At 45.8% G+C, this 25,661-nt stretch overlaps 1 protein-coding gene across 1 annotated transcript in view; it reads left to right on the top strand.

The window, feature by feature from the left end:
- The window catches only part of LOC136578042 (NACHT, LRR and PYD domains-containing protein 1a-like), a 123,716-nt gene that overhangs the window by 84,177 nt on the left and 13,878 nt on the right, over window positions 1-25,661 (top strand). Inside the window, exons 11-12 of the mRNA XM_066577951.1 lie at window positions 18,408-18,570; window positions 21,664-21,702. Coding sequence (XP_066434048.1) covers window positions 18,408-18,570; window positions 21,664-21,702 — 202 coding nt within the window. The remainder of the gene's footprint in view (window positions 1-18,407; window positions 18,571-21,663; window positions 21,703-25,661) is intronic.

The following is a 25,661-nucleotide window of genomic DNA, read 5'->3' as shown; positions in this document are numbered from 1 at the left end:
CTTTATGTACAGTCTATAATATGATTTACAGTTTTTAGTGTATATGGTACATAAATTTATATGTATTTTTATATCTACACATGTATATATTACATTAAATCTATGTCTTACATTGTATATATGGTTGTTTAGATGTTACATACAGGGTACAATGAGTTCTTAGGATTTTAGGAACATGTACTTCATGTAGACGGGGATGAGATTTGAGAGCGCTGTCTTTCCGTCCAGGATGGAACACATCACATGATGACGCTTCATCTTGCGTTCCTCTGTGTGTAGTGACATGCCTCATTTCTTACCCGAGTGGATGGAACCCAGAAGTGCTAGTTTCCATACATGCTGGCGTTAATGTGAGTGAACTTTCATGCTATAAATGTTGGGGATGAATAATGTAACTATATGCTTGATAAAGTCGCCTGATTGAGTGATGAAACGCATTGCATCTGCATAAAGAATAACTGGTTTACTTTGGTGATTCTTTTGGTGGTCTATCTTCGGGAGCGCTGGGTGATTTTTTTTCTTTTCATCTCCTGAATATAATAAATAGTGGTCTGTTGATCATGTCACCTAGTTCCCTTAGAACACTTGGGTGTATTCCATTTGGGCTCGGCACTTGAGAAAAAAACTATTTAATAGGTTTGCCTCCCCCCCCCCATCATCTTTTATGATTTCTCCTGTATTGTTTGTTAAAGGGCCAATGCTTTCATTGCAAATCCTTTTACCGTTTATATAATTAAAAAATAGTTTAGGGTTATTTTTGCTCTCTTTAGCAATCAGTCTTTCTGCCTCCTCATTTGCAGTTTTTCCTTGCATAATTTGTTTTTTTCATTGTATGTTTTTAGCGCTTCTTCACTACCCTCTTGTTTTAATAATTTAAACACTTTCTTTTTTTTCTGCTTATTGCCCCCCTAGCAGCCTTGTCAAGCCACATAGGTTATCTTTTAAGCCACATAGGTTACCTGTAGTTCTTTTATTTTTAAAAGGTATGAACTGCTTACATGAGGTCATTAGGATGTTTTTAAACTTCTCCCATTTGTTGCCTGTACTATTATTTTTGAGGATGCAGTCCCAATTAATGTTACCGATAGTAGTTCTGAGCTGATCAAATTTTGCTTTACTTAAGTTTAGTTTTTTTGTCGCTCTCTGATAGGGCTTCTTAATGATAATTGGAAATTAACTATATTGTGGTCACTATTTCCCAAGTGTACCTCAACCTGCTCTCCTGTGATTCTGTTCGCTTTGTTAGTTAGTAGTAAGCCCAGAGTGGCCCTCCCTCTAGTTGGTTCCTGTACAAGTTGGGCAAGGTAGTTATCTTTACTTGTTCTCAACAACTTATCACCCTTGTGAGATTCGCAGGTTTTGTCATCCCATATTATATTGGGATAACTAAAGTCTCCCATAATAATTACTTCATTGCGGTTTGACACCTCTTCTATTTGCTTTAATAATAACTTTTCAGTTTCTTCTGTTATTTTTGGAGCCCTATGGAAAACCCCTATCAAGATTTTGTTATTTTCCCCTCCCTGTATTTCTACCCACAGCGATTCCACGTGTTCATCTCCTACACCTATATCTTCCCATAGCTTCAATATTAAGTAGGATTTAACATACATGCATAACCCTCCCCCTTTCTGTTTCCTATTGTCCCTTCTGAAGAGATTGTAACCCTGTAAATTCACCACCCAATCCCACTTATCATCAAGCCATGTTTCAATTATTCCTACTATGTCATCATTTTCTTTAGACATTCTAAAGAAATTGCATTCGTTGCCATACAATTTATACTGTTGTTGTTATTCTTTGTATTCATTTTGCTGCTTATGGTCCTATTAGCTGTTCTGTCAGTTCTAACTGTACTTACCCCTCCCCCCGCTCAACCCCCATTCCTAGTACTTGGTCCCAGGTCACTGGCTACACTATCTTTCCTCCTAATACTCTTTTTGCCAGTCCTTAGTTTAAACACTCCTCCAACCTTCTAGCCATTTTCTCCCTCAGCACAGCTGCACCCTCCCCATTGAGATGCAGCCCGTCCCTACTGTAGAGCCTGTAGCCAACAGTAAAGTCAGCCCAGTTCTCCATGAACCCGAAGCCCTCCTTCTTACACCAACTCTGAAGCCACTTGTTCACCTCCCTGAGCTCTCGCTGTCTTTCTGGTGTAGCTTGTGGTACAGGTAGTATTTCCGAGGAAACTACCTTGAAGGTCCTCACCCTAAGCTTAGATCCTAGGTCCCTAAAATCGTTTTTGAGGGTCCTCTATTGACCACTAACTTTGTCATTGGTCATGGTGCACATTGGTACCAATGGATCCTCACCAGCCCCTCCTAGTAATCTGTCAACCCGATCCACAACGTGTCAAACTCGGGCACCAGAAAGATAACACACCATTCAACGATCCTGATATTTTTGGCAGATTCGCTGTTTGCCCCCTTTATAATTGAATCCTCCACCATTAGGACTTGCCTAGCCTGCCCTGTGTTCCCCGTGTCCTTCTTACTGGAGCAGTCATCTCCCTGGCAGTCAGAGGGCATGTCATGCTGCAGCAGTGCTGGCTCTGTAATGGCATTCCCCTCATCTGCCAACTTTGCAAACTTATTGGGGTGTGCCAGTTCAGGACTAGCCTCCCTGGCTCTCTTCCCTTTACCCCTCCTAACTGTCAACCAGCTAGCTGCCTGCTCCCCATGGTCTTCCAAATTACTGTCCGTCCCAGCCTCTACCCCAGTGAGTTCCTGCTCAGTGAGCATCAAACTCCATTCCATATTGTCAATATATTTCAGTGTTGCCAGTTGCTCATTTAGATCCAGGATCTGAGCTTCCAAATGTGCAATGTGCATGCATCTTGTGCAACAGTGTGCACCCACGATCGGCCGATCAAGGACTGCATACATTGCACAAGTAGCACACTGGATGGCATTGTCAAGCACGGAACACATTCTAGTGATCTACAAATTTACTTCCAGAACTAACGGAAGTAAACTAATTCACACTCCCTGTGTGCCTCTGCCTGTTCGCAACCCTTCACGTGCCTCTGCCGGTTTGCAACCCGTATCACTTGCCTCTGCCGGTTTGCAACCCGTATCACGTGCCTCTGCCGGTTTGCAACCCGTATCACGTGCCTCTGCCGGTTTGCAACCCGTATCACGTGCCTCTGCCGGTTTGCAACCCGTATCACGTGCCTCTGCCGGTTTGCAACCCGTATCACGTGCCTCTGCCGGTTTGCAACCCGTATCACGTGCCTCTGCCGGTTTGCAACCCGTATCACGTGCCTCTGCCGGTTTGCAACCCGTATCACGTGCCTCTGCCGGTTTGCAACCCGTATCACGTGCCTCTGCCGGTTTGCAACCCGTATCACGTGCCTCTGCCGGTTTGCAACCCGCATCACGTGCCTCTGCCGGTTTGCAACCCGCATCACGTGCCTCTGCCGGTTTGCAACCCGCATCACGTGCCTCTGCCGGTTTGCAACCCGCATCACGTGCCTCTGCCGGTTTGCAACCCGTATCACGTGCCTCTGCCGGTTTGCAACCCCTGTCACGTGCCTCTGCCGGTTTGCAACCCCTGTCACGTGCCTCTGCCGGTTTGCAACCCCTGTCACGTGACATATGCTTAGAGACACACAGACACACACTTGGAGATTATTTTTAGGGAGTGAATTTTTTTACTGTACAAATGTGAAATGAGGCCTGGAATTTATTCAGTTGTGCCCTGAGGTCCGATGGGTGTTCCCTCCATTATAGGCCTAGCTGTGTGTCCTGTAAGTAGATTGGGGTTACAATGAGGGTATTTCTGAACACAGAAGAACTAGTGCTATAAAATTTGGGGTGCCTATCCCCAGTTTTTCCTGTTTAACCTTCTAGTAACCACCCATACGTGTATTCACGTCCTACGTTCCCTGACTTTAATCCCCAGGACAAGCGTGTTTTTACGGCCCTGGGGATTAAAGTCGGAGGTCTGTGCGGGTGACCTCTTCCTGCTATTGGCTGCCCAAGGTAGTCAAGAGCCTTTAGCTGTCATAGGGGGCCGCGTTGAGCACCCCCCGATCACATGATCGCTGTTATCCAATGGATAACAGCAATCCCATAAAAGTGTAGAAAAAGTTAAAATTTCAGCTCCCCTCATGGATCCAATCCACGAAGGGAGCTGAAAGTACTCACCTCTGTCCTCTGCAATGTCCCATGGCATTCTTTTCCTTTCAGGACATGGCGCTGTTCTTCCTATGCATGCCAGACGTAAAATGTCAGGGATACATGTGCAGAAGGCCGGGGGAGCCTGGTAGATTAAAAATCTACCTGCTCCCAGCTAGCATGAATAGACAAAAGCAGGAAGATGTCACCAGGAACCGCGGTATCTTTTTCAGAACTTACTAAAAAAAATTCTGAACCAGACGAAGAGTGTTGATGCTCTCAGCAGGTTCCCATGACCTCTCTTCCGGGCCGTAACCTCTCCAATCCACTAGGAAGAAGGTTTTCTTTCTTACTTTCTTGCTATCTAGTATATTATTTACCTCAAAGATGTTTTCTGAGTTGATCTGAGTCAAAGCCAATCTAGGTTCTTTGGAAAACCTATTAAGCATTATTGGTTTAAGCAGTGAGATATGAAAGGAATTGGGGATACGCAGGGGAGGGCATAGCTTTTAACAAACGGAATTCACTTTTTCCAAATCCTTCTATGGACTCAAAAATAGTGCCGCGAGTTTATAAGATGGCACTTTCAACCTGATATGTTTGGAGGAGAGCCATACCTTGTTCCCTGGAGAAAACTGTGGAAAGGGTCGGGGCCTGCAATCAGCAAAACTTTTCATAGAGGTGAATGTTTTCTCCAGAGTTGTCTTAGTTTCATGCCAGATCCTAGAACAATTCTCTGTTGAAAAAAAGCTGCTGCTGGGACCACAGAAGTAGTCGAAACAGGCAGGAGAATTCTGGGTTGCTGACCAAATGCAATGGCGAAGGGACAATTCTTTCTGGAGTCACTGACATGTTGGTTATATGAGAATTCTGTCCAGGACCACAGACTAACCCAATTATCTTTATAGGCATTAGTGAAATGGCAGAGACAACTGGTAAGAATTTGATTAGTGAGCTCCACCTGCCCATTGGACTGTGGGTGGTAAGCCGAGGAGAAGTCCAAAGATATACCCATGAGTTTACACAGGGATCTCCAACACTTAGACGGGAATTGTACCACTTTATCAGAAACTATGTGCCTGGAGATTTCAAGGAAGCAAAAAATATGATCGATGAACTTCCCCGCAAGTTGACTTGCGGAAGGTAATCTAGGAGAAGGCACAAAATGAGTCATCTTTGAAAATTGATTGACTACCACCCAGATAACCGTGCATCCTCTACAGGGGGTAAATCAGTGTTGAAATCCATGCCAATATGCTGCCATAGAGTCTTTTTAATGGGTAACAGACACAGCAGCCCAGTGAGTTTCAGTTTCAGGGACTTATTCTGGACACAGGAGGTGCACGCAGAGACAGTTGTAGATGTCCTTCACCATGGATGGCCACCAATAAAGGCAACAGATTAACTTGATAGTCTTTCATTGACCGGAGTGCCCTGCTACCTTAGAACAGTGACTCCAGGACAGGAAAAACTTCCTTTTAGCCTCGGGAACAAAAGGCTTTCCTGGTGGGATATCCTTAACCTGCACTGGAGCCATGGTTACCATCTTGACAAGGTCAATGATAAACTGTGGAACGTCCTCAGAATCATAAGAATCAAATGCTCTGGAAAGCGCGTCAGCTTTAACATTCTGGTTAGCCAGATGAAAATGTAAGACAGTCGAATCGTGCAAAAAACAAAGACCCCCAGGCTTGACAAGGGTTGAGACGGTCTGTAGATAAGTCAAGTTTTTATGGTTGGTGTAAATCACGATGGGTTGAGAGGCTTCCTCCAGCAGAAACCCCAAAATTCCAGAGCCATCTTGATAGCCAGTAGCTCACGGTCTTCAATACAGTAATTTTTTTATGCAGCAAAGAAAAAGCCACAGAGCACCGTCCTTCTTGATGCACTTTTCTGTGATAGGACTGCACCAGCTCCCAAGGACAAAGCATCAATCTCCAAAAAGAACTATTTTGTGACCTCTGGTCGGTGCAGCACGGACGCAAATGAAAAAACTAATTTCAGGGCTTGAAAAGCAGATTTAGCCTCAGGCGACCATTCCTTGGCATCAGCTCCCTTTCGAATTAGAGCAGAGATGAGCGACTTCAGGGAGGAAAAGTGTTGAATGAACTGCTGGTAGTAATTTGCAAAGCCCAAAAATCGCTGAACTACCCAGAGACCAAATGGACGGGCCAATTCAGCGCGGCTAAGACCTTATCGGGATCCATTTGTAAGCCCTGCTTGGACACAATATATCCCAGAAAAGGAAGGGACTCGCACTCGAAAATGCACTTCTCAAATTTGGCAAAGAGGTGGTTCTCCCTTAACCGCTGGAGGACGGTACAGACCTGTCTTTGGTGAGGGATAACATCAGGATTAGAGATGAGCGAGCGTACTCGGATAAGCACCATTCGCTCGAGTAATTGGCTGTATCCGAGTATCGCTGTGCTCGGGTCTAAAGACTCGGGTGCCGCTGCAGCTGACAGGTGAGTCGCAGCGGGGAGCAGGGGAGAGCGGGTGGGAGAGAAGGAGAGAAAGATCTTACCTCCGTTCCTCCCCGCTCTCCCCTGCAGCTCCCCGCTCCGTGCCGGCACCCGAATCTTTAGACCCGAGCACAGCGATACTCGGATAAAGCCAATTACTCGAACGAGTAGTGCTTATCCGAGTACGCTCGCTCATCTCTAATCCTGATGTTTTCACTGGATATTCGTTAAGTACTCGACAGTACATGTGTGAAGAAGGTCCGTAAAAATGTCATTCAAAAGTCATAAAAGATGTCTGGAGTATTAACCAGCCCAAAAGGAATTACCAAGTACTCATAGTGCCCATCTCGAGTATTGAAAGTAGTCTTCCACTTGCTTCCCTCATGGATGCAGATTGGATTATATGCCCCTTGCAGATCAAGTTTTGTCAAGATTTGTGCGCCGCGCAGGCAGTCAAACAGCGCTGGGATTAAGGGTAAAGGATATTTGTTTTTGACCATTATCATATTCAAATCTTGATAGTCGATGTAGGGATGAAGCGATCAGTCCTTCTTGAGAAAGGAGAATGTGGTCCTATAGGGTAGGAGGATGTACGAATGAATCCTTTGGCTAGGTTATCTTTAACATATTCGGCCGTTGCCCGAGTCTCAGCTTGAGGGGGTACAGAACCTAAGATGAGCTCAATTAGGCAGTCATAGAAGCAATGCAGTGGCAAACACTCCTCTTTGTTGTCAAAAACCTCTACAAAACTGTGGTAAACCTATAGCAGACCCTGCAGGTTCTGTGGTGCAGTATAACAGTGAGCTGGGTGAACGAGAAGCAGGCACTTGGTATGTACCCCAACTGAACACCTCACCAGTGTTCCAGTCCAGTGTAGGGTTGTGTGGCCAGAGCCATGACAAACCCAGTAGTAGGGAACTGGTCACGCAGGGAAGAACCAGAATGAAAATCCTTTCAGAATGAAGAACACCTACTTTGAGCTCCAATAGCTCAGTGACAAATTGGATGGTCTCAGAAAGGGTACTTCCATTTACCATAGTCACCACTAGAGGTTTCTCAAGGCGCCGGACAGGAATTTTGTAGCAGTCCACGCTGGCCTGCTGTATGAAGTTCCCCACTGAGCCAGAATCCAGAAAGGCCAGCAGCATGATCTGGGCTCCAGTGGAAACCAACATTACTGGCAGATTCAATGTTGGAGAGGAGCAATCTTCACTTAGAGTAGTCTCTCCTACTGACCCTAGGCTGAGAAGTTTGAGGGGCCAGTGCAGACAAGATGACTCGCAGTACATCCATAGATTTTTTGAGCATCTGAGCATGTATTTCTCCTCAGTTAATCTGAGACAATCCACCTGCATGGGCTTTGGATCATTAACCAAGGTGCTGATAGGTTGAGCAGAAAGCTGTTTCTGGAATCTAGGAGCCAGGCGGAGCAACCTCCTCTTTCTTTAGACTTCTCCTGGAACCGAACGTCAATTCTTGTGGCCAGAGAAATCAAGGTGTCCAGAGAATGCAGGACATTGCGACTAGCTAACTCGTCTTTGATGCGTCCTGCCAAACCCTCCCAGAATGTCACTACTAGAGCCTCATTGTTCCACCCTAGTTTTGAAGCTCCTAGAAGCAGGACTGGCATTCTGAGAAGAATGACCTGGCTGTCTTCCTCTATGGCCTAGCTGACCCTGACTGGGCATACGACAAAACAATGCAAAAACCAAAAGACAGACTGAGGACAACAAAAGAGCAAAAACCGAGAACTGGGGAGAAGCGACTTAGAACTGGACAGAGAAACAGGTGAAGAGCTGCCTGACAGGTAGAGTGCAGAGGCAAGAACAGCAAACAGAAGCACAATGAACAAAATGGGATACATGCAGAAGCAGGACATAAGCTTGGTTTCAGAAACTCAAAACAACAATACTGAGGCAATGGGAAGTATTCCCAGCTCAGCTAAATAAGGCAATTATTAGCCATGCCCTACAGTTGAGCTAGAATACCAGGGAAAGTAACCATTGTTGTACTAGAGAAAGTATTTAGAAGCTCAGGTTGCAAGAAAAGCTGAGCGACGTCCACGTCTGCCAGAAACTGAGAGAAAAGCAAGTCAGAACAGCGGACCTAATAATGTAGCAGCCTTCCAGAGCTCTCCGAAGAAACCGATGAACCTGCATGTGAGAAAGAAAGCTATGCTGAGCAACATGACGATGATTTCCAAGGACTTTCATTAGCTGCATCAGGTTTCAATCAAATAAAATTGAACGAACTCATAAGAGACTTAAATTTTCCAAAAAAAAGTGTCTGAATTATTAATAATAATCTTTATTTGTATAGCACCAACTTATTTTGCAGCGCTTTCTGGGAGAAACAGACAATACAACAATTACATGTGACATACAAACAATTTGAAACAAACAATGTGGGGTGATAAAGGAGGTACAAGGGGGGGAGATGAGGCTTGGGGGAACACAGGCAGTATGGGAATTACATGTAGAAATCATTTATTAGAAAGCAAACAGGGTGCCTGGGGGTGGTATGGAGTTGAAGGGTTAGAGGTCGACTGCGATAAGCAGGATGAAAGGTGTGGTGAGCCATAGGGAGGGGCAGGGGGACTGCATCAGGAGATTTGGTATGCCTCCCTGAAGTGGTGAGTTTTTAAGGTGCATCTGAAATTTCATCCATTGGGAATTGTCTGCATGCCTTGGGGTAGAGGATGGGTGCTGCTCTGGTTAAGTCCTCTATGCGAGCATGTGAGGTTCGTATTAAGGGGGTGTTTAATCTGAGTTTGTTAGCAAATCGGAGTGTGCGGGCTAGCTGGTGTATGGACAGAAGGGAGGCAAAGTATGGTGGCGCTTTGTGGTTGAGGGTGAGGAGTTTAAATTTAGTTCTGCAGTGGATGGGCAGCCAATGCCGTGACTGGCATAGTGCAGAGGTGTCTGGGTAATGGCTAGATAGAAAATGAGCCTAGCTGCTGCATTTAGTATGGATTAGAGTGAAGTGAGGCTGGTGCGGGGAAGACCAATGAATAGCGAGTTGCAGTAGTCGAGTCAGGAGTGGTTGAGGGCTACAACAAGTATTCATGACGAGGAACAGCTGGATTTTAGCAATATTTCTGAGGTTCATGTGGCATGTTTGGGCCAGATATTGGATGTAGGGGTAAAGGAGAGGTCAGAGACCAGTGTGACACCCCCCCCCCCTTCCCCCCAGGCAGCGGGCATGCTGTCTGGGGTTTTTGATGGTGCCAGATACTGGAATGGAGGGGAGATCGGTTGGAAGGCGGAAAGACGAGAAGTTCTGTTTTAGAGAGATTAAGTTTGAGAAAACAGGAGGACATAGTACTAGAGACAGCGGACAGACAGTCAGTGATATTTTGAAGGAATGGTTAAGAGATCTTATGGAAAGAGGTGTATAGTTGGGTGTCGTCAGCGTAGAGATAGTATTGGAGGCAAAATTTGAGGATGGTTTGTCCAATTGGGGCTGTATAGATAGAGAAGAGAAGGGGACCGAGGACCGAGCCCTAGTGTACCCCAACAGCGAGAGGAAGTAGAGAGGAACTGGAGACAGTGAAGGAGATGCTGAAAGAGCGATCAGAGAGGTAGGAGGAGAACCAGGAGAGAGCAGTGTCCTTTAGGCCAATACAGCAGAGCATAGTGAGAAGGAGGTCATGGTCAACAGTGTCGAAAGCAACAGAGAGGTCAAGGAGGATTAGTAGGGAGTAGTCCCCGCTCGACTTTGCCGTCATCAGGTCACTTGATACTTTTGTAAGGGCAGTTTTGGTCGAGTGTAGAGACCAGAAACCAGACTGGAGGGGGTGGAGGAGTGAGTTGTCAGAGAGAAAGCGTGTGAGGTGGGAGTAGGCCAGGTGTTCTAGTAATTTGGAGATGAAGGGAAGGTTTGAGACGGGTCGGTAGTTGGCAGCATCGGTCGAGTCAAGGGTTTGTTTGTTAAGCAGAGGGGATATGATGGAGTGTTTAGATGAAAAAGGAAGGGTGCCAGAGGTTAGGGAAAAGTTGCAGATTGTGGTGAGGTGAGTAATGAGAGCTGGGGATCGGGACTGGAGGAGGTCAGAGGGGAGAGGATCGCTAGCGCAGGTGGTGGGGCAAGCAGAGGAAAACAGAACCAATGACAGAGGAAGAAGTCTCCAAGCTAACATAGAAAATGAGTAGGTGCTGGATGCAGTGCTGAGGAGAGTGGGGGGTGTAGTCATGCAGTTTTCGGAGATTTCTTTCCGGATGTTGCTTTTTTTTTTTTTTTAAATAGGTGGCTAGTTCTCCAGCACTGAAATGTTAACTTCCTGGCTGGCAGAAAAAAGTTTACTGTTACCGGGAAGAAAAATCACAGTATACCACAACAGAGACAAAGAGTTTCTGATATTTCTTTGGAGAAAAAAATTACCTGGTTTTCTGTAACTACGTGCTAGGGTTACTCATGAAACTGAATATTATCGAATACACACCAAACAAATTGCTGTTCTTACATAGCTCCAAACTCAGCCTAAAATGTTTACTTCCACATAACAGAAACAGATTCAGGTCAATTCCTATTGGTCACTCAGTTAGTACGCAGGAAGATTAGTCAACAATAGCCACAGTGCTACAGAAAATAGCATATCACAATCACCAATGGATCATCTGTGTGGATTTGAAAATAGTGAATTTCCTTCTAGGACAGCAGAGCAGGTACACGAAGTACCCATGTTTCCTATGTCTGTGGGACAGTAGAGCTAAAGATCAACGCTGGGTGAGAAGACAGTCCTTGGAGAAAAACATGGTTCCTGGAGAAAACAATATCACAGAACCTTTAGTGGACAGAGAAAAGATCATATCGCCACCATTGTACATTAAACTTGGTTTGATGAAACAATTTGTAAATGTTCTTGGGAGAGATGGAACGTGTTTTGACTACATATGTAGAAAATCTCCTGGGCTGAGCATGGAGAAACTATAAGCAGATATATTCAATGCACCACTAATCAGGGAACTCATAAAATATCAGTGTCTCCAAGATTCTATAAACATGAGTCATGTGTGTGGTCATCGTTTAGTATGGTTGTAAAGAATGGCCACTAACTACAGGCACTCGTCGAGAGTATGCTCACTGCATTTTGTATACTCAGCTGAGTATCAAATTGCACTGTCTGTACAGTCATTTGGATCAATTTTCATTGTGTCTTGGTGATGTTAGCGGTGAACAGCGGGAATAATTTCACAAAGAAATAAGGATCATGTAAGAACGATACTGTGGACGATGGGATGCACATATGACAGCAGCCTACTGTTGGAGCATCCATTGTGGATGTCCAGGAACATCGCAAGACAGGATAAAAATTATCGTGAAAAAATAAAATGCTTTTATTACTGCTGAATGCCGGCAGACATCAGAGCAAACGGATGCGTTTCAACCCAGTATGAGTCCTGGTCACCTCGTCCAGGAACAGTGCATCATTTTGGGTGAACTGTTCAGACACAATCTTTTACTTCTGTGTCTGGCAAATATGGGTGTCCTCCCATTCTCTTTGTTCCCTGAGGTTATATTCACTCTCTTCCAGCACTCCTAGGGTTAATGGCTTCTGGTCTCCTGTTCAGCTGATGCTCCTTATTCAATCACCTTCCTATATAGCTGCCCTGGACCTTTCAGACCATGCTGCAGTGTTGTTGAGAGTTTGTTCACGTCATGTCCAGCCACTGCTTTGGCAGTCATCTTGCTACCTTGTGTTTCGCTTGTGTTCTCTGTTCGTGTACTCTGTGGTCTGTTTTTCTCATTGTCCGCTTCTCTGTATCCTTGTCAGCTAGTTCCTTCTTTGTTTCTGTACTTCCTGTTGTTCTATCTTTGTCCTATAGATGTTTTGGCCCGCCAGTTTAAGGGTGACTACCCACTACAGTTTTTTTTTCACTGCAAAATTCTCAGCGTTTTTTTCTCCAGGGGTCTATGGGACTTGTAATGTTAAAATTGTGATCGCGCAAAATCACAATTTACAGCGAAATCGCAATTTTGCGCAATCGCAATTTTAACATTACAAGTCCCATAGACCCCTGGAGAAAAGAAAACACTGTAAATTTTGCAGTGAAAAAAAACTGTAGTTGGTAGTCACCCTAAGTCAGCGCCTAGAGGAAGACCATGGGGTTGTCCTTATCGGGACGAGTGCTCCGCTTATAGACAGGGGTTTCCCTCTCCTGGTTAACAGTTTAGGGCAAGATACCTTCCCTATTTTTCATCTGTATGCGGGGCTGTTCATGTGGTATCTTACCTCCCACACTGGGGGTGGCTGTCAGCCATGCTGGATTGAATCTTCACCTACCCGGAAGGTTGACAGAGTGGTTCTACATGCACAGTCCTTACAGATCGTAGGAAATCACAGAAACAAGGGTTCAGTGACATGTCCCAACGAAGAAACTTTTGTTTGTAGTTCTTTTTCTAAACTTTATGAAATCTATCCTTCCAATAGCATAACTTTTTAAATAATAATGTTATTATTAGTTAATTGTTGTATAATATTGAACTAAAATAGTTTGTGGTGGAAAGGAGATCTCATAGGCAAAAATGAATGCTATTTTCAGAATCTACAACAAAGAAATATCCCAAAAATGTTCTAACATCTTAGGCAGCAAGGGTTGTGTTCCCCAGTGTAAACGTTCAGTGTAAATGCTGCCAGCGATGAACATGGTTCGCCTATCGCTCATTATTCAGTTTGTGCAGGCATAAAAATGAAATACCGATCGGTCTGTGTAAATAGGCCATCGTTCCTTATAAATGACAGCCTGTTTACTATTAACCCCTTAGTGACCGCCAAAATGTGTTTTTACTTCCTGACTTTTTGTGAGCTTTAATCCCCATGGCTGTAAAAACATGCTCGATCTGGAGATTAAAGCCGACCACCTATCATGCAATCGCCATTATCCAATGGATAACGGCGATTGCATAAAAGTAAACACAAAGTCAAATAAAGTTTTAGCTCCCCTCACAGATTGGATCCAAGAGCGGAGCTGAAACTACTCGCCTCCGTTGTCCGCAATGTTCCATGGTGTTCTGGTCCTTCCAGGACCTGACAATTACTCCTGCACATATGCGCCAGCTGATAGCAGGGAGATGTCACCAGCGACCACTGTATGCGGTCCCCGGTTCACATGATTGCCGTTATCCATTGGATCATGTAAAGTATAAAAAGTTTGTTTCATCTCCCCTCACAGACACATGCGCAGAAGCCATGGAGGGCCCGAAAAATGTAAAGTCTCCTTGCTCCCGGCTACCAAAGGTAGCTAAGGACCTAGAGTAATGACCGGTGGTCTAGTTCAGGGGTCCCCAACTCCAGTCCTCAGGGACCACCAACAGGTCATGTTTTCAGGATATCCTATGGTAAGAACACCTGTGGCAATGTCTGAGGCACCGACAATAATTACATCACCTGTGCAACACTGAGGAAATCCAGAAAACATGACCTGTTGGCGGTCCCTGAGGACTGGAGTTGGGGAACCCTGGTCTAGTTGAGTCGTACCCGGTCATGTGTTAAAAAGCTAGCCATCTACCAGTTATGCCGGTCTCACATGACCAGATAGAAATTGCGGATTCCGCATTCGTGTAATATGTGGATCAATCAAATGCATTGCACACAATTCTACTCATATTAGTGGGTTGGAATTCCATAATCTACTTGCAGGAAACAGAATGCAGCATGTTCTATTTTACCACGGATATCCGCAACATAGAGCCCATTGTGCTCCATGGTCGTGGATATACCCGCAGTCTATATGCAACTACATTGTATACGGGCTGCGGGTACCCGCGTCATTGCCAAGCGACGGTGCAGGAAATATAAACAATAAAAGTGTACTGCGCATGACCGCTTGTGTGAGTACGCAGTTATGCGCAGTATATTATGCGGCCCTATGCAGGGCCATGGGCGGGCTCACAGCTGGGATCCGCTGCGGGCCTCCACGAGTGAATCCCACATATGGCCGTATGAGCTCGGTGTTATTCAGATCACTACCTGTAATACGTAATTTACAAGAGCAGCTTTTTGAGCACCTTCTGTGTGAGACCGCCGCACCTCAGCAAGATTACGGAGCCTCACAGAGCGCCACTTTTTACACCCCATCCCTGTCACTAAGGTCAAGAAGTAACCCCCAAAAATGTGTAGGGTTTGTAGCAAGCTCGGGAGGAGGAGAGATATACCTGGTTTTATTGCCCAATGTGCCCATCCCAACCAGCCTCCGTAACTACCCCTCTTTTCAGACATACCACACAGTTTACATCATTACTTTTATCTAAGATTTAGGGAATGCCAAAAAGGACGGGTAGGGGGATTATTTTTAGGGAGTCCATTTTTTTTTCTGCACAAGTGAGCAATTGGGGACTGGAATTTATTCAGCTATGCTCTGAAATCCAAAGGATGTTCCCTCCATTATAGGCCTAGTCATGTGTCCTGTAAGTATATTGGGGCTACAAGGGGTATGTTTCTGAACAAACAGAGCTATCCATGTTGGGGTGCATGTCTTTATTCATATGGGGTCATTTGTTGTGGTATCTATCATTCTGACACCTCTGAGCCTTTGCAATCTTGTCTTGGTATAGGAAAACAAAATGTTTTTTAAAATGTTAATAATCAATGTTAAATTTGCATGTCTATTAAATAGTTAAAAAAGTAGTTTTTCAAATGTGCTTCCAGAATAAAGTAAATCCCTGGAAATATATATCTTCATAATCTGTACAGTATGTTTGCAAATATTTGACATATTGCAGTTGAAAATTACAATCCTTTCCCAATTTTGACACTTTATAACACTTTGACAATTAATAAATATCCTCAAATTCTATTGGTGTATTTTTAACACCTCACTGAAGTACAATATGTGTAGAAAAAATAGTGTCAGAATCACTTGGATATGCAAAACCTTTACAGATGTATTCTATGTTACAGTGACACGTCAGATTTCCAAAATTTGGCTCCATCACTAAGGCGCAAACAGACTTGGTCACTAAGGGGTTAATGGAGGCGGGAGGTCGAGCGATAGCTTTTGGTAGTGCATTTCAGAGGACTGGTGCTGCTCTGGAGAAGTCTTGGAGGCGGGAATGAGAAGTTCGAATTAAAAAGGCATGCAGTCTAGTTTCATTAGCAAAGTGGAGAGCCCGGGCTGGGTGATGGATTGAGATGAGTTTAAACTGAATTCTGTGACCGGCGCAGGGCAGAGGCGTCCGAGTAGCAGCTGCACAGGAAGATGAGCCTGGCTGCTGCATTCAGGATGGATTGGAGAGGGTAGAGTCTGGTGCAGGGGAGGCCAATCAGCAATGAGTTGCAATAATCGAGCCGAGAGTGGATGAGGGCAACAGTAAGTGTTTTTAGCACTGGTGAGAAAAGAGCGGATTCTTGTGATGTTCTTGAGGTGCAGCTGACATGTTCAGGCCAGAGATTGGATGTAGGGGTTAAAGGAGAGATTGGCATCGAATATGACCCCAAGGCAGCGGGCGTGCTGTCTGGGAGTGATGGTAGCACCACATACTGAGATGGAGAGGTTAGGATGAGGTCGGTTAGTGGAGGACGGAAATACCAGTAGGTCAGTTTTAGAGAGGTTTAGGTAGAGAGAGAACATAGTGTTAGAGACAGCGGACAGACAGTCGGTGATGTTTTGGAGGAAAACTCCAGAGATGTCACAGGAAGAGGTGTAAAGCTGGGTGAGGTCAGCATAGAGGTGGTATTGGAGGCCAAATCTCCTGATGGTTTGTCCAATAGGGGCTGTGTAGATGGAGAAAAGGAGGGGGCCGAGGACCAAGCCTTGGGGAACCCCAACAGCAAGGGTAAGAGGAGGGGAGGTAGAGCCAGCAAAGGAGACGCTAAATGAGCGGTCAGATAGGTAGGAGGAAAACCAGGAGAGAGCAGTGTCCTTTAGGCCAATGGAGTGACGCATACTGAGGAGGAGTTTGTGGTCAACAGTGTCGAATATTGCGGAGAGGTCGAGGAGGATCAGTAGGGAGTAATCGCCCCTCGATTTGGCTGTCAGGAGGTCGTTTGATACCCTTGTAAAGGCAGTTTCTGTCGAGTGTTGAGGTCGGAAGCCAGACTGTAGGGGGTCGATGAGAGACTTCTCTGATAAATAGCTTACAAGGCAGGAGTAAATTTGATGATCTAGCAGTTTGGAGATGAAGGCAAGGTTTTACATGGGTCGGTAGTTAGCAGCATCAGTCGCGTCAAGTCGGCTTCTTTAGCAGTGGGGATATGATGGGGTGTTTGAAAGAAGAGGGAAAGATGCCAGAGGTCAAAGAGAGGTTAAATATAGTGGTGAGATGGGAGATGACCACTGGGGAGAGAGATCAGAAGAGGTGTGAGGGGAGAGAGTCGCTAGCGCAGGTGGTGGGGCGAGCAGAAGAAAGCAATTGGGAGACTTCTTCCTCTGTCATTGGTCTGAGTACAGGCAGTGAGCTGGAGCTAGACTAGGGTCAGGGCTAGTCTGGTATTGGGAAGTTATTTCCTGACTGCCATCAATTTTCTTTTTGAAGTAGGCAGCCAACTCTATAGCACTGAGATCCATCACTAGGGACTGCGGTTTAAGGATGAGAAGGGACTGAAAAGTATCAAAGGGCCGTTTAGGGTTGTGTGATAGTGAGAAGGCGAGAGGTGAGGTGAAGTAACTTGTTTGGCATGGTGGAGGGCGAGGTTGTAGGATCTGAGCATGAATTTGTAGTGGAGAAAGTCTGTGGACGTTTGCGACTTCCTCCACAGCCGGTCAGTACTTCTAGAGCACTGCCGGATGAAGCATGTTTGAGGCGTGAGCCAGGGTTCTACAACGGATGGCTTGGGTCATGGGGGATGCCGCTTCATCCAGGGGATGTTTGAGAGCAGTGTTGTAGTGAGCGGCAGCCAGGTTGGGGGAGGAGAGGAGAGAGATAGGGGACAGAGAGGACTGTAAGGACTCAGCAAAGCCCTTGGTGTGAATGGCCTTAAGGTTCCTGTAAGTGCGGTAGGTAGGTGGGTCTGGAGAGATGTTAGGGAGCATGACAGAGAAAGAGAGGAGGTTATGGTCCAAGAGCGGAAGAGGGGAGTTAGTGAAGTGGGAAGCAGAGCAGAGACGGAGAAAGACCAGATCCAGAGTATTGCCATCCCTGTGAGTGGGAGAGGCTGTGAGTTGACTAAGACCAAGGGAGGAGGCGAGAGATAGCAGCCGAGAGGCAGATGGGGTCATTAGTGGGGATGTTAAAATCACCTAGAATGAGGGTTGGAATTTCGCAGGATAGAAAGTGGGGGAGCCAGGCAGCAAAGTGGTCCAAAAACTGTCGAGGAGCACCTGGAGGGCGGTAGATAACAGCTACTCGCATTGACAGCGGGCGGAAAAGCCGTAACGTATGTACCTCAAACAATGGGAAAGTGAGTGAGGGTACCAGGGGATGTACTGGTAGGTACATTTTTTGGAGTGAAAAGCACCTACTTCACCACCACACCTGTCATCTGGTCTTGGGGTATGGGAGAACTGCAGGCTATTGTAAGACAGTGCAGCAGGGAAGGCCGTTTCAGACTGTTGTATCCACATTTCTGTGAGAACTAGCAGATTTAGAGATTTAGCAGTAAAAAAGTCGTGGATGGTGTGGAGTTTATTACATGCTGACTGGCAGTTTCAGAGTGCACATTTAAAGGGGAGGGTTTGCATGAGCTAGCAGTTGGGCTTGAGGGTTTTCTTAGTGAGTCGAGCAGGGGGTAATAGTTAGGAGCAGAGGAGGGTGGGCCAGGATTGGGAGAGATATCCCCAGCTGCTAGTAGTAGCAAGATAGCGAGCGAAAACACTCTGGTGAAAACACATTTTTCCATACCTGCTCCCCATGGTAATGCATTACACATTTATTGTGTTTTTTTTCATAGGTCTTGCAGTTCATAGTTCATAAGGAGATCAACAATCACCCCTTCGCAGAGATCAACATCTCAAAAAATGCAATCTTAAAAAGTGCAAATCCGATTTCATTACAAGTGGTGGCAGAAAACAGTTCAGAGTTGGAACCTGTGTGGGAATGCCGGCTTTCAAGAGGTATCACAGTGTTTATATATGTATATGGGATTCATTCTGCTGTTGGCCAAAAAGGGCCGTTCCTTATGTGCGCACATTTCCATTTCCCCATCCGATCATATTATTTCCTGCCCAGCTACGTCCCTGGTGTAATCATAGGGTGGTTCAAGTGAAAATGTTGGAGCACAGGGTTTTATGCAAACACAGTTCTCATTTAAAGGGGTAGTAAAAGTAGTCCTGGTGTCAAGTGGAAGATGCTACAGCCACTTATGATAGTAGAACTTGCACAGTTAGAAGTGTCACCTACTCTGATCCAGTGGTATATACCTGAACGTTCTATTGCCCGATCATTTGACCAAGTAAAAGTGCAAACGGTCACCCGGCGAATGAGCAAACGCTCACTTGTCAGCTCATTGATACGAGCTTAAAAATGATTGTTGGTCAACTGTACTTCTCCCCACGTAAGGGTTTGCTCCGGTAGACCAGTGCCGGTCATTTGGATCAGCGTTTGTCTATCTGGCCAATACACTGGCCGATTCAAACTCTATTAGGGGACAAACGATAGTTACCACCATCATTCCTCCCTCATTGAACTGTTATTTTTTTCTCTGATGCCTCTTTATTATGTTAATTTAAAAAGCTACGTTTCGGTCCACCACAGGCCTTTCTCAAGGCCTGCGGTCGGCCGAAACGTCGCTTTTTAAATGGACATAATAAAGAGGCATCTGAGGATGTAATTTTTTAAACAAAAAAGATTCCTGTGTGCTGCTTGCAGAACTGTTTCATGCTTTATAATTAGAGATGAGCGAGCATACTCGTCCGAGCTTGATGCTCGTTCGAGTATTAGGGTGCTCGAGATGCTCGTTACTCGAGACGAGCACCACGCGGTACTCGTCTCGATTAAACGAGCACTGACCATTGAATTCAATGGAGCCGGCAATACAGCCGGCTCCATTGAAAGCAATGGCCTGCCGGCGAGCGCGGGATGAATTGTCGGGAAGGGCTTAAATATATAAGCCCTTCCCTGCAATTCATCCAGAAATGTGTAAAAAAAAAAATATATATATATATATATACACACTCACCTGGTTCCGGCAGACGGAGTTCAGCGCGGCCAGCGGCAGTCCTCCTGAACTGCTCTGAACAGCTGTGAGTAGTATTCAGCAGCCGGGGATTTAAAATCCCCGCCTGCTGAATGAGCTGCCTCTAATTGGTCACAGCCTGACCAATCAGAGGCAGATTCCACTCACACACCCATTCATGAATTTATGAATGGTGAGTGACTGCTGCCTCTCATCTGATTGGTCCCGCTGAGCCAATCAGAGGCAGCAGTCACACACCCATTCATAAATTCATCAGTGGGTGTGTGAGTGGAATCTGCCTTTGATTGGTCAGGCTGTGACCAATTAGAGGCAGCTCATTCAGCAGGCGGGGATTTTAAATCCCCGGCTGCTGAATACTACTCACAGCTGTTCAGAGCAGTTCAGGAGGACTGCCGCTGGCCGCGCTGAACTCCGTCTGCCGGAACCAGGTGAGTATATATATATATTTTTTTTTTTTACACATTTCTGGATGAATTGCAGGGAAGGGCTTATATATTTAAGCCCTTCCCGACAATTCATCCCGCGCTCGCCGGCAGGCCATTGCTTTTAATGGAGCCGGCTGTATTGCCGTCTCCATTGAATTCAATGGGCTAACATCGTTCTGCCGGGACAAGGTGAGTATATATTTTTTTTTATTTTTACACATTTCTGGATGAATTGCAGGGAAGGGCTTATATATTTGAGCCCTTCCCGACAATTCATCCCGCGATCGCCAGCAGCCCATTGCTTTCAATGGAGCCAGCTGTATTGCCGGCTCCATTGAATTCAATGGGCTAACATCGTTCTTCTCTGCCACAGCTGTTACAGCTGTGGAAGAGGAGAACGATCTTTATGCTGACAGTGGGGGGGGGGGGGTCTCACTCTTGCCACTATTGTGGCTTAATAGTCGGACCTGGGAACTTGAGATGCAGCCCAACATGTAGCCCCTCGCCTGCCCTATCCGTTTCTGTGTCGTTCCCATAACTTTCTTGAATTTCCCAGGTTTTCACAAATGAAAACCTTAGCGAGCATTGGCGATATACAGAAATGCTCGGGTCGCCCATTGACTTCAATGGGGTTCGTTACTCGAAACGAACTCTCGAGCATCACTGAAAGTTCGACTCGAGTAACGAGCACCCAAGCATTTTGGTGCTCGCTCATCTCTATTTATAATCATTTGGAATGCTTCAATTTGAGGAGGTGAAATTGTCAGCATGCTGCAGATCTAAAATTTGCTAGGCTTTGTGGGAAAGGAGACTTGGCCTAAATGCAACATTGTGAAGCTATTGTGATCTGGTCTAACAAAGTAACCAAAGACCCTGGCAGTGCAATGGTGTATGCGGTACGCAAACCCCTGATGGTCCATTGATACGGACCTTAGTGAAGGGTCCCTGTAAATCATGGTCTATTTCATTCACATAGTTAACAATGGATGTACGTGAGTGAGCAGAATAATACACAAGAAATAACTGAGGGTTAATACTACACACAATACACGAAATGGCACCTTTATTAGAGCCACCATCTAGTGGCACGTTGGACCTCCTTTGGTCTTCATAACTTCAGAACGATTCCTAACATCCTCCTTTGACCCCTTTCAGTGATGAGTTGTTTCCATCCACAGGATCCCCCTTTTGCTGGATGTTGTTCCTCGCTCACACCATTCTCAGTATACGCTCCACAGCATTACACAGGAAAATCCTACGCAGTTAGTAGTGAAATCCCGGCCCCACCACTAGTCTAGCACCGATGACCGGGCCTTGCTGAAAGTCACTCAAGTCGCTGGATTTTCCCATCTTATGCGTATTTAAACTGAAATCTTGCACGTGATTTTATGCCGCGCTCTGCGGTTGTGGCTCTAATTTCCATACAGGGAAGCTCCAATTATGAGAGAGCCGGGGGGTCTAATAAAGGGGCCATCCAGTATATGTCCAAGCTACCTGTACAAAAGTTATAATCTTGCACCTCTATAATTCACATATAATCCTGATGTTCTCCTCTGCCTGGTCTATAAATGTATTATTTTCATTAGCAGATATAGAAGAAGCGTCAGGACAAGCCGTCCAGAGAGGTAACACTATCCTACTCTAATGATGTCGTGTCTCTTTATCCAGCATCCTGCTATATGATCTGAAGCTCGTGGCTTTGGGTCCATTTACACCCAAAAGGTATAATTTGAACAAGCGAATGACATCAGAGTTTCGCTCATGCAGACTGTTTATACTGCTGATACATTGTTCGCTCGTTCAAACAAGAACTGCATAAGTGACTGGGAAGAACTGACTGATGGCCATATAAACTGAACCATAAGTGAATGAGCCAACCAGGATTTTATGGCTGCATAGAATGAACAATGAACGAACCGTGAGCCATCATCATTCAGTCGTTGGCTGCCTTTAGGCCGCACCATCACCATTCACTTTCACTCATTTGAACAATTTTTTAAACTATATAATCATTCCATCTAAAAGGAGCTTTGGGCTGCTTGTAGTGGCTAAAAGGTGAGAAGCCGAGTGTGACCTTCAGGGAAAATAATTCAGTTTGGAAGAAATATACCTTGTATTTGTTAAAGGGAATAAACTGATCAATAAACCGCTGGCAGCTTCAGATCCCCAAAATAGTGCTAATTCCAAAGATACTTAGGGCTCCCACACACTGCGTTTTATTAACGCTGCAATATCGCTGCATTTTTTTAATGCATTTGTCAATGGGACTTTCTAATCTTAAAAGCGCATCGCAAGTTTGTGCTGTGCGATCTTTGTGCGATGCGTTTTTAACATTAGGAAGTCCCATTGACAATCACGTTAAAAAAATGCAGCATTATCCTAGCATTAAAAAAAAATGCTAAACTAAACTGCCTTTAGCCACTATAAGGGTAAGTACTAAGAGCCCTTATAGTGGCTAAAGGCAGCAACCCTTGTAAAATACACCTTTAAAGAGGTCTAATGCTGTATGGTAATAGCTGCCAAACTTTTTTTTGGCTGCAGTTCATTTCATAACCCTGCCTCTGTCTTGCTGAGTGATGTGGATGGCGTCTTCTATGTCATCCACGGGACTGTGGATTTCTAATAGATGTGCAGTATGACCAAGCATTGGCACGTGCGCAGAAAGGTCAGCCAAATGTGACTGTACTAGGGCTAAACGATCTGCGCATGTGGCTTTTCTTCATCATATGGGGAATGTATGAGCTTGGACCGTCCCATGGTGGACATAGCAGACATCATCCAGGTCACTCAGCAAGCAAAGTCCAGTGACTAGGGCATTCAGTTATGGGGGTGATCTGAGGAGCAGGCAGAACAGAATTATTTTTTTCACTCCTTGGACAGTGCATGAACCCTGCCTGCTGCCAAACCAGGGAGGGGGAGGGGCATGGGGGAGTCTGAACTTCTGTCCAACCCCACTTTCCTGCAGATGCCACTTTCAGAAGAGGAAGACAGGAATAACAAGCTTCTTCCTCCTCCTCCTTTGCTGTCCAGAACTAACGCTTTATAGATTGGTATTAGTGCAGCAGTCCGTCTGCCGCTGCACCAATTCCTGTCACATGGCATCCTCTGCAGACTCATATCACTCACCACCGTGCAGAGACAGCATGGTCACCGGCTCCTCCCACTTGTCCACCAACCCTACTTGCTGTGTAGTGCAAGGTAGTAGACAACAGAGCTGTTTGACATTATGGGAAGAGAGGGGATCTCTGCAGCACAGAGGGGAAGGGGAAATCTTAGAATACTTGGGTGGTGGGAGCCAGCCAACCTTGGTCTGACATTTTTTTTTGTTAATGTTGATGGTGAAACATTACATGCTGACTAATGCCTCTTTTACACAGGCAGACAGTTAGCTAAGCAACTGCACAAGTGCTGACGTCACTGCTAAGGTCATTAGCGCTTGTGTAGAGAGTTTACACCAATAGACTTCACCGCTGGATCGTGGGCTTCTCACTCAATGTGCTTCATCTTCAATGTGAACTGCTGAGTGCTTATACAGAACAACAAGCCCACGATCCAGCGATAGTCAGCGATAAAGATCTGTGAACCAAGTTTGAGTGATTTATTCATTTACATTTCACAATTATCGCTCAAATTTGTGTATTCGAATGAATTTTGAGCAATAAACATCCCATGTAAATGGCCCATTAGCCACTTCAGGGATGCTATTATAGATGTCCAGAGGAAACTGATCTATCTATCTATCAGAGATGAGCGAGTACCAAAATGCTTGGGTGCTCATTACTCGAGTCGAAATTTTCCTAATGCTCGAGAGCTCGTTTCGAGTAACGAACCCCTTTAAAATCAATAGGAGACTCGGGCATTTTTCAAGCTGACCGATGCTCCGCATGGGGGAGGTTATGTGAAACACCTGAAAACATCAGATCATGGAAACACCACAGAAATTGATCGGGAAAGGCAGGGGCAGCATGCATGGGTGCATCTGAGGCTCCCAGGTCGCACTATTAAGCCAAATTGTGGGCAAGATCCTGGTGGTCAACCCCTTAACAACTTACTTGGGACAGACCATAAGCAGCAAGGCACATGCGCTGGAACATCTTAGCTAAGCACCACACTAGCTGCAACCAAGGCCAATCACCGCCTGCAGGTGACACCACTGCCTCTTCTCCTGTGTTGTATGCTGGCATTGCCTTCCAACCCACCGCATGATACAGCATCCACAGAGCACACAAAATTTTCCCTGCGCAGCGTTCAGCTACCCTCATGCCACACGCTGGCTTGATAGCCACACCACCCTCATGTCTATTTATAAGTGCGTCTTGGATGAGGAGGAACTGGAAATACACACTGCAGAGGGTTGGCAGGGCCAGGCAGTGACCCTCTTTGAAAGTGTGAGCGATAGCCCACAATGCTGATGAGAACTGATGATAAATTGACGTAGATCATAATTCTAATCCTGTGCCACCTCCGTCACACAATTGTCAGGAGCCGCAAACGTGAGCATAAAGGGGACTCAGATGCCAGTACTTCTACACATCTCCACAATGCAGCAGAGCATACAAACACCATTTTGGTTTGAAGCAGGAGATGTTGCAAAAGTAGCCACCACAGGTATGCAGTGACCCTGTGAAAGTCTCATTAAATCAGTTACGCTTCCTGTGAACGCTCCAATCCAGTATCTCGGATAACTGTGGTAATTTGTAACACAAGAGATAGTACATGCCAACCAACGATGATCCCCAGACCCCAAGGAGGAGGAGAAGGTGGCATAATAAGCCCAAGAAACTGTGACCGAGGTAGGACCCGCAATACTCTGTGTGGGAAGCACGTGAGCAGGCCCAGGGTCAGACTCTGTCCCTGCCTCCACCTGGTTGACCCAATGTGCTGTCAGTTAGGGTTCCTTTCATCGCTCCAAATACTGGATGAACCACGAAGAAGTTCCACAGGCCATACCTGGCACAGTTGCACCCCCACCCCCCAGGACCTCGGCCTCTGCCTACACCATCAGCAATCATGGGCAAAAAAAAGCAGACTCAGATGCTAGTACTGCTGTGAACATCTCATTAAATCAGTTATGGTTGCTGTCATCGCTCCAAAGACTAGATGAACCCGGAAGAAATTCCACAGGCCAAACCAGGCGCAGTTGCATCCCCCCAATCGTGGGCATAAAGCAGACTCGGATTCTAGTACTGCTGTGAATGTCTCATTAAATCAATTACAGTTGCTTTCATCACTCCAAAGACTGGACGAACCACAAAAAAATTCCACAGGCCAAACATGGCGAAGTTGCGTACCCCCTGGACCTCGGCCTCTGCCTACACCCTCAGCAATCTTGGGCATAAAGCATCCTTGGATGCTCGCACTGCTGTGAACGTCTAATTAATTCAGTTATGCTTCTTTGGATTGGTCCAAACCAGTGTCTCAGATAACTGGGGTAACCCGAGAGCAAATACATGTTGACAAGTGCTGATCCCTGGGCCCCAAGCAGGAGGAGGAGGTGGCATAATAAGCCCGAGAAACCGTGACTGAGGTAGGACCTGCAATCCTCTGTGTGGGAAGTACGTGAGCAGGCCCAGGGTCAGGCTCG

This window comes from Eleutherodactylus coqui, chromosome 8, assembly GCF_035609145.1.
Source record: "Eleutherodactylus coqui strain aEleCoq1 chromosome 8, aEleCoq1.hap1, whole genome shotgun sequence".
NCBI classification, from domain to species: Eukaryota; Metazoa; Chordata; class Amphibia; order Anura; family Eleutherodactylidae; genus Eleutherodactylus; species Eleutherodactylus coqui.
This window is presented reverse-complemented; position numbering and strand designations above follow the sequence as displayed.